The sequence below is a fragment of the Lepisma saccharinum genome, chromosome 1, assembly GCF_977018435.1.
Source record: "Lepisma saccharinum chromosome 1, izLepSacc3.1, whole genome shotgun sequence".
Lineage (NCBI taxonomy): Eukaryota > Metazoa > Arthropoda > Insecta > Zygentoma > Lepismatidae > Lepisma > Lepisma saccharinum.
The window spans coordinates 38304230-38314089 of NC_139229.1; the positions used below are offsets into that span (position 1 = coordinate 38304230).

The 9860-nt window shown below is 39.9% G+C and overlaps 1 protein-coding gene across 1 annotated transcript; it reads right to left on the reverse strand.

The window, feature by feature from the left end:
- Positions 1 to 232: 232 nt before the first annotated feature.
- LOC146004895 (uncharacterized) lies at positions 233 to 4333 on the reverse strand. Its single transcript, XM_083143955.1, has one exon. It carries the CDS (start codon positions 4331 to 4333, stop codon positions 233 to 235), a length of 4101 nt encoding a protein of 1366 aa, XP_083000081.1.
- Positions 4334 to 9860: the final 5527 nt, after the last annotated feature.

Genomic DNA, 9860 nt, shown 5'->3' on the forward strand with positions numbered 1-9860 from the left:
GCGGCCATCTTGGCTCCAAAAGCACAAGGTACGGAACATACCGCCCACCTTGAAATGATTAATTTCAACAATTTACTAAATACACAATATAGAACACATTTTTGATGAACAAATGTAAATTGAATGCAATTTTCCCAAACTTCCTACTGAAAATAACAACACAAAATTAAAAAGAAATTCAACAAACTAATGATTGCCTTTTATGCATAAATTTGAAAGTTTAAGTTATTTCTCATTGGTGTTCAACTTCACTCACTGGTAAAAGAGACAGCTTCACTGCTGGCCTCTTGTAGGTTCCTTCACTGGTTCTCACTGTTGCTGCTCTAACCAATTCATCTTCACCTGGATGAACGTTGATTACTCTGCCAAGTTTCCACTGTTGAGGTGCAAGTTGATCATCTCTGACCACAACCAAGTCATCGACCTGTAGATTCCGTTGCTCCCTTCTCCACTTAGGACGTTGTTGTAACTGAGAAAGATAATCCCTACACCATCTGCGCCAGAAATGCTGTTTCAGCCTTTGCACGAGCTTCCACTTCGACAGTGTGTTTACTTTTATTGTAGCAAAGTCCCTATCTGGAGTAGCTATCAATGCATCTCCTATTAAGAAATGGCCTGGAGTAAGTGCCTGCATGTCATTGGGATCACTGGATAGGGCAGTTAACGGTCTGGAATTCAAACATGCTTCTATTTGTGTTAATACTGTATACAATTCCTCAAAGGTAAGTAGGGCATTCCCCACAACTCTTTTGAGGTGGTATTTAACTGATTTGACACCACTCTCCCACAACCCTCCTGCATGAGGATTACGAGGAACATTAAAATGCCACTGGATGCCTAAGCTGCTTAGAGCACTTGAAATAGGTTCATTGTGCTTTGGTTGTTTTACCAATCTCATGAATTCCTTTAACTCTCTATTAGCGCCAACAAACGTTGTTCCACAATCACTGTAAATATTACTGGGTTTTCCACGACGAGATACAAATCTCCGAAGTGCAGCCAAAAACGTCTCTGTAGTACCACTGCTCACTATTTCTAAATGAACTGCTTTCGTTGCGAAACAAACAAATAAGGCAATATAACCCTTATACTGCTTACGAGAGCGTCCAACCATTTCCTTCAACAGTATGGGCCCTGCATAATCCACACCACAGTTTATAAATGGACGAGAAGGATTAATCCTAGATTCTGGTAAGCTACCCATTAATTGTTCCCCAGCTTGTGTACAAAAGCGATGACAAGTTACACATTTCTTCACAATGTTACGCACTGTATCTCGGCCTCTCAGTATCCAGAATGTTCGTTGCAATGAGGACAACACTAACTGAGGACCAGCATGAAGATTAAGTAAATGTTCATTTTTAATTAATAAGTGAGTCAATTTGTGCTTTGCAGGTAGCAACATTGGATGTTTATGGTCCACTGTTATTCTTGCTTTGTGTAGCCTCCCTCCAACACGAATGACACCTGCCTCATCAACAAAAGGAGACAAACACAATAACCTGCTTCTTGTTGGCAGAGGAATTTTAGCTTGTAAACAATGTAATTCTGCTGTGAATTCACTTTTCTGAGCTTGTTTTACAAGAGAGGTTGTTGCTGTCATAAGCTCTTTAGTTGTCAATGCTCCTTGCCTTCTCTGATTCACTGACTGACGAGTATTGAATACAAATCGTTGGATCCATGCCATTATTCTCTGCATTTTAGAAAAGCTTGAATATCTGCTGATCAGATCTTCTTCTACTGTACTGTACATAACTGTAATGGCAATCTTCTTCTCTTCTTTTGTAACTTCTTCCAAAATTTCGTTGCTTGTCTCATGATGATCAAACGTTGCCAATGAAGTTGCTCGTAAGAACTCTGGTCCCGCCCACCATAACTCACACTGAGCTAAGGCTGAAGCACTGATACCTCTTGTAGCAAGATCTGCAGGATTTGATTTTCCCATGATGTGAGACCATTGTTCACGACGAAGACTCTCCTGCACTTCTGCCACTCGATTTGCTACAAATGTTTTCCACCTGCTTGGTGTTGAGGATAACCAAGCAAGCACAATGGTAGAATCAGTCCACACACATGCATCTTCCAATTTGTAGGATAGTGCATTGGAGATTACTACGAGCAATCGTGTCAATAAAACTGCCGCTGATAGTTCTAGCCTTGGTAGAGACATTTGCTTGATTGGAGCCACCTTAGTCTTTGCTCCTACCAACCTCACTTCAACATGACCATCGACATAAACTGAGCGAAGGTACACTACCGCACAGTATGCTTGTTGTGATGCATCACAGAAACCCACTAATTGACAAGCAATAGCATTTGCAGATACAATAGCACGTTTGATTTGTAATTGTTGCAGTACAGGAAGTTCACTACAAAAATGTAGCCACAGTTCGCATGTTTCCACGGATAATGCCTCATCCCAGCCCAACTTTTCTTTCCACAATTCTTGAATAAGTATTTTTGCTTGTATGACTGTTGGGGCTAAGAAACCAAGAGGATCAAACAATTTTGCAATGTCAGATAACAATAGTCTTTTCGTCAATGTGTGACGTTTTGGTGGTAAAGTCACAAGAAAAGTGAAGTGGTCAGCACCAGGATGCCACCTTAGACCTAACGTTTTCACAAGTTCACTGCAATGGATATCTAAAGGCACATTAGTTTCTCTCAACTCTACAGGTACTGCTGTCAACACTTGTGGCTCACTCGAGGACCATTTACGTAACTCAAATCCACCCTTTGCTAGTAACTGTATCAATTGTGACTGCAATTCGATAGCTTCTTCCACATTGCTGGCACCAGATACCAAATCGTCAACATAAAAATCATTTAATAACACTGGGGCTGCTAATGGAAATTCACTCATTTCATCAATAGCTAACTGCTGAAGACACTTTGTTGCAAGATAAGGTGCACTGGAAGTCCCATACGTCACCGTGAGTAGCCTATAGTCCCTTATCAATTCTTTAGGATTGTCGCGCCACACTATTCGCTGAAAGTCTGTATCTGATGGATGGATCAATATTTGTCTATACATTTTGGAAATGTCTGCACACAAAGGAATTTGATGTTTCCTGAACCTGAGTAACAATGGAAAGATATCACCTTGCAATTTTGGCCCAACTTGAAGCTTATCGTTGAGACTAATCCCTGTTGAAGTCACTGAACTGGCATCAAAAACTACACGAAGAGGTGTACTGGTGGAATTTGGATTGATTACAGCATGATGCGGTAAATAGAAACTATCACACGGTTTCTTTTTCACTTCACTTGCAGGAACAGGCTCCATATGTCCCAAGTCTAAATATTCATGCATGAATTCTGAGTACTTCTGATGAAAAACAGGAGACCTTGCAAACTTCCGTTCCATTTGCTGTAATCTCGCCACAGCTGTTTCACGAGAGTATCCTAAGGGAGGACTGTCTTCCTTGAATGGAAGGCTCACACTGAACTTATTGTTTTCTCGAACATGAGTCACCGAAAAGTGCTCTTCACATTGTATCTCCTCTACTGTCAGATGCATTTGCCTTGGGACCTCCTCTACCTCCCAGAACTGGCGAAGTGCACTATCAAGACTACAAGATGCATGAAATGATGCTACTGCCCTTACCTTGGGAAAGTCCACACTGCCACAAAGAATCCAACCAAGAACAGTACGTAGTGCAGTAGGTGTTCCCTTTGGCCCAACACGTTTGCCACTTTGCATAAGAAAAGGAAACAAATCTGCTCCAAGTAAAATGTCCACCGGTTCCATCACATAAAACCTTGGATCTGCCAACTTCAGTCCTTGAATATGTGTCCACTTCCTGAAGTCTGGTAAAGGCTCCCTGGGAATGTTTCCTGTTATTTTAGGAAGTACGATTGCCCTTGTAGTGAATGTTTTCCTTCTGCTACTGGGTTGGAATTGTAGATCCACTACTGCACTGCCTACACCTACACCCGTTGCTGTAATCCCATTCACAGTGATGTCTGCCTTATGCTGACGTAAGCCTAACCTTTGCACACATCGTGAGGTGACAAAGGAAGTCTCTGAGGCACAGTCCAGGAGCGCACGAACTGGTTGATAAACACCATCTCTTCCCTGCACATAAACAACTGCAGTGGATAGCAACACTGGCTTTAGTCCCTTGTCTCCTTCTCCAGCCACATGAGAAGAAACTTCTTGGGGGGAAGTTGTTGTTTCACTAGAGTCACTCTGCTTATAATAGTGTAGCAACGTATGATGCTTTTTATTGCAAACTCGGCACGCCCCTGAGTCACATACCGATGCCCTATGATGACTTTGAATGCAATTATAACACAAACCCTTTTCTCTAACAAATCTCATTCTGTCCATTACCGAAAGGCTTTTGAAGTCTTTGCACTTGTATAGCGCATGATGCAGTTTACATTTTTCACAGGTATCATCCGACAATGCATGATACACACCCTTGAACTGGGAGCTATTGTGAGTCGACTGCTTCAGTCTCTGAGCACTGAGATTTGTAGCTGATAATGCACGAGAACGCTGATCAAGAAAGTCACTCAACTCCTGAAATGTAGGCAAACTCGGTTGTCTTTAATGAAAGTTCCCATTGTTGTCTAGTATCACTGTCCATTTTTTCTGTCACATGAAATACTAGGATAGGATCCCAATGTTCTATGGGAATGTCCATCACTTTCAACACGCGAACACACTCAGTAGTTGTGTCTAGCAGGCTACGTAAGGCTGCTGCATTTTCACGTTGCACTTTGGGTTGCGCGACTAAACGCTTGATTGTGTCCATAACAATTTCCCGTTTGTTTTGATAACGAGAATTTAGAATGTTCCACGCCTCTGCATAGTTATCATCAGTCACCGACATGGACTGGATAAGCAATGCAGGTTGCCCCTTTAACGAAGCTTTCAAATACTGTAGCTTTTGCGCACTGGATAACTGTTTGTTTTTGTCCACCGACGCGATAAACAAATCACGGAAAGAAAGCCACTCTTGTAATTGTCCCGTGAACACAGGAAGCGAGAGCTTCGGGAGACGCACTTCACTTGTTCGTGCTTCTGTCGATGACGTCACCGTAGCTTGAGTCTGTTGCTGCTGCAACGAACAAAGCCTGCACATGGTTGCATCCAAACGGTCTTGAATACAACCGATTTCACTGTCATAACTCTCAAAAGTTGCATCATCACACGCACTAGCCAGGTCTGATAATAACTGTTTACAATCGTCCGTTAGTTGTTTGGCTTTGTTTACCGATAACGCGATTGTCACATTGTCCAATAAACCCGCGTTCACTTTATTCTCAAGGCGAGTAACTTCTCGCTTGAGCACAGTCTTTGCTGCCGATATGGCTTCCATGTTTATTCAGTCGCGCACGGATTGTTGTTGTCCAAACTACAATGCACGCACGAAACACTTCCTGGCACTACAAAAGGTGCACTGAAACTGGTTACACGTAGCAAACAGTATGTCAATGTATTTATTCACAGTTCACGAATGCACGCTAGCACAAAAGTTCAACACAACACAACGAATGCTGATCGCATGCAACATCCGGCACAAGGAGGACCATGTTCGCGCCCGTCATCCAACAAGAAACACTCTTTTCTTGTTTCGGCCGCTGTTTGTAGCATTTCCAGGAAGGTAATGGTGCTGTAGGTAGACTAATACACATAAATGAGACACTCAATTACATCAAACTAATGTATTCGTCGCAACATATACATTATTTGCAGCCAACCTGCAATACATCTCTGGTACAGCGTCGCTTCTCACTCACAGACTCTTTACTCTCTCACAGTGTTGCCACAATCTGTAAGCACAATTTCCCTTTCCAAGGGGTAAAATTTCCCTTTTTCGCCCATTTTTTCCCTTCATCTAAAGAATTATTATAATAATAATTATTATTAATAATAATAATAATTAAATATTATCGTTGACCCATGTTCGTATGTATGTATAAAATGTTAATCAATTTAACTTTTAAATGCTACTACGCCAGGGGTACCGGGTTCGAATCCCGGCCGGGGCATGGCTGTTTGTGAGTGTCCATTCATAAATTTCATCATATCATTACTCATCCCCATCTTTGCAATTAGCCAAAAGTGGCAGAAAAGCGAATTAAAATATACCAAATCAATAAACAATAAAATCAATAACTTTTAAATGTTTTTTTTTTTTGAAGATTTAGATTTATTTCTAAACCAAGCTAATTTTTTTGTTTTGAGCTAAAACTATGTTATAGTTGGCAATTGAAGATTTTCATCAGTAAAAAGCAAAACACACAAACAGAGATTGGATTTAGGGAGGCCAATGCCCCATGTCTTCATCACACCATCAGAAGAAAATTAAAAATATTCTACACAAAATGCTGTTGTATTAAGGCGCACATATGAAGAGTTTGTGTAAAAAATCACATTTTTGCCTCCCCATAAAAATGTTAAGTTCGGCGCATGGATATACGCGTTTTATTAAAAAAAAAAAAGATATATAGTACATACCTGAGCAAATATTCTATTCTGGTAAATTTCACATATTATGTGGAAACTTCTAAAACACAGCAAGTTTTTTTTATTAAAATTTAATCCATTGTTGTTCACTTCTTGACACATTTTTTAACTTGTTTCCGCGATGCTTTTTCATCTTCCGATAATTCTCCACGACGTTTTCTAATATATTCTGGAGTTGCAGATAGTTTCCTTTGCTTCCTTTGTTCTCCCGTCGTCCAAGACGGGCACAGTCTTCCACCAAACACTCGCACACGACAAATAACCCACTCAGTGTCCTGTCCATTGAAGACTGAAGTAAAGATAGGTTTGCGACAACGATAACTTTATGGTTTGCACGTGTAGTGTTTGAGGCAAAATTCAGAGAACCGGGGAAAGCTTAAATAAACAATACCCTCGGACTCCCACTCCCATAAGGGTGAATGGCCAAAGACCTCCGGCTCCAAACGGTAGCCAGATGTGGGTCAACCCAAATTCCACCCTTCCTCTCAGAACAAAGTATACGACAAAATAAAAATAATAAGTTCTCATTTTCAAAACTGGAATCTCTTATAATGTTTAATATAATTAATGTTTAGTCTGTCTTAAAATTTCCCTGAAAATTCGCTATTTTTCATCGAATTTCCCTTTTCCCTTTTCACTTAAAATTAGCTCCAAATTTCCCTTCAAAAAGGGAAATTTCCCTTCATGTGGCAACACTGCTCTCTCACTTTCAGTAGGTACTAGTGTTCAGAGAATAACGTGGCGGCCATCTTGGCTCCAAAAGCACAAGGTACGGAACAACCATATATAGTATATTTATTTATTTATTTATTTATTTCACCTATAACAGAGCTTTCGCTCCAATTACAATAGGCTTACATATATATGCGTATGAAATACGTATGTATCCCCCCTCGCTCTTACACTCCAGATTTTCCTCTTACTTCTTTTCCCTTTCCATTTCTTGTTTTCCTTTTTATTCTTTTCTAATCTATTGTCGCATCTTGTTCCATTTCCTTTCGTTTTGTCTCTGATGGACACAATTATTTCAAGGAAGTGTTTAATCATGCGTTGCCATACATTCTAATCACATTCTTTCATGCATGTTAATACATTGAAATAAATGTGAATTAGGTTTAAGCTTGTGTTGTAAATACGAGGCACATACTTGATTTTAAGTATTCGGCGACAATAATATAGAAAGTGCGATGGTAGACAATCGTGAAGTCTCTCGTAATTTAAGTGCATGTTCCTGAGCATAGTATTTTCATCGTATGCGTTTTTGACTGAAAGAGTTTTCTTACTTCTTGGGGGTCACTTTTCTTAGCTTACGTACAAGATTTATGCAACTGACAAATCTATCTGAATGTTTGCAGTAGCGGCGATTGGGTGCCAACATTTGAGGGGAAAGGACAATATACGTTTTCTTGGTAGCATAAAGAGGCCATAGTGCGGGGGCAAAAAGTGGCAAAATGTGGCTGGGGAACTGCATCCCCCTCTTAACGCTCCTCCTAATGGCCGCCACTGAATGTTTGGATTAAAATGAACGTCTTATTAGGAATGATTTAAAACACACACGGAAAACCAATTCTTTGATCATTGTCCATGAAGTATTCCTAGGCTAATGAAAGGCTATTTTGACAAAATATCACTCATGAGTAATAAACAAGTAAGATTGAAAATTCTGTTCAGAATTGAAGAGGTTATTAGCTAAGTTGCTATTCGTTTCCTGAACTGTCATGTTACTAATGCGGGAGAAGCAAGCAATACACGTATGGTTACGTGAACATATTTTTTGAGATAACAAAATGATTTAGGACACAAGGAATTCATCGAAGTTGATCACCGTACCAGTAATAATTCATCTATTTTTCATATATGACTTGGGTTGTATGGCGTGACCAGGCACGTATCCAGAGGGGGCCTTAGGGGGCTCGAGCCCCACCCCCCGAAAGTTTTAGGTTTACTCTAGATAAAATGAGGTTTTTGGTTTCTTGTGGTGTGAAATAAAATAATGTGACAATAATTTAAGGATAGAAATAATTATCACAAGACGGAGAATGTTCCGTAACCCTGTTATTGATAATAGCACGTATCCAAGATGGGGCACAGGCGGCTCGAGCCTCTCCCCAGGAAATTTTTCAGTTTACGTTAGATAAAATTAGGTTTTTTGCTTCTTGAATAATGTGAAAATAATGTAAGGAGAGAAATAATTATCGAGGCAAGACGGAGCATGTTTTATACCCCTGTTATTGGTAATAGCACGTATCCAAGGTGGGGATGAGGTGGCTCGACCCCCCCCCCAGGAATTTTTTCAATTTACACTAGATAAAATTAGATTTTTGGTGTCTTGAATAATGTGAAGATAAAAAAATTATAAATCTGAGAGAAATAATTATCGAGACAAGACAGAGAGTGTTCTATAACCCTATTATTGTCAATAGCACGTATCCAAGGTGGGAATCAGGAGGCTCGAGCCCCCCTTCAGGATTTTTTTCTGTTTACACTAGATAAAATTAGGATTTTGGCTTCTTGAATAATGTGACGATAATTTAAGGAAATAGACAATTATCGAGGCAAGACGGAGAATGTTCTATAATCCTGTTGTTGATAATATTGCACGTAAACTTTTCTTGCGCTTTCGGTGTTTTCGCAGCGCACTTGAGCACTATGTAGAGACTTGTCAGCATTTGGAAGCTGCACAACAAAGGTAACGCCACACGTAGGGTGATTCGTTGTAATTTTGAAGGACAAAGCCTCCGAAGTGTTTGTTCATTCGTTGACGCGTGGTCATCACATCGAGTCCCATCTAGTTTTGAGAGTGGAATTCGCTTACATATTGATTTCAAGTAGCTTCCCAATTGTCCTCACGATGTTGGGCCATCACAGAAATTTTGGAGCTCCTACCAGGGATCGAACCTTGAATCTGTCGTACGAAAGACGAGAGCGCAATATTTTTAGCGCGCGGGAATTTTGTTATTTCTCGTGCCATCATATATTCAGTTTTGCACGTACAAAGAAGATTACTTTTAAGAAACTAGATGTGTGCATAAAATATCTTATATATCGTCATCATTCTCCAATGTGTACAGTACGACTCCGCAAAGACTCGGGAATGTCCCATTGAATAGTGGTTAAGGGTGTCGCCTTGCACTAAAGGCCGCCGGAATAATGTTCTCTTCCAATAAGATTTATATATATATATATATATATATATATATATATATATATATATATATATATATATATATATATATATATACTGTACATATACTTATGTAGGCCTATATGGTATATTAATAGTTTGTTAGTTTTTAATGCCTTGATAGAAAAAAAAATCTTAAGTTTTGGACCCCCCCGAACTGATCAACCTAGCTACGTCCCTGTACATAGTACATGT

Coding starts and splice junctions, on each gene's coding strand:
- LOC146004895 (XM_083143955.1), bottom strand. CDS start 4,333: ATGGACAGAATGAGATTTGTTAGAGAAAAGGGTTTGTGTTATAATTGC.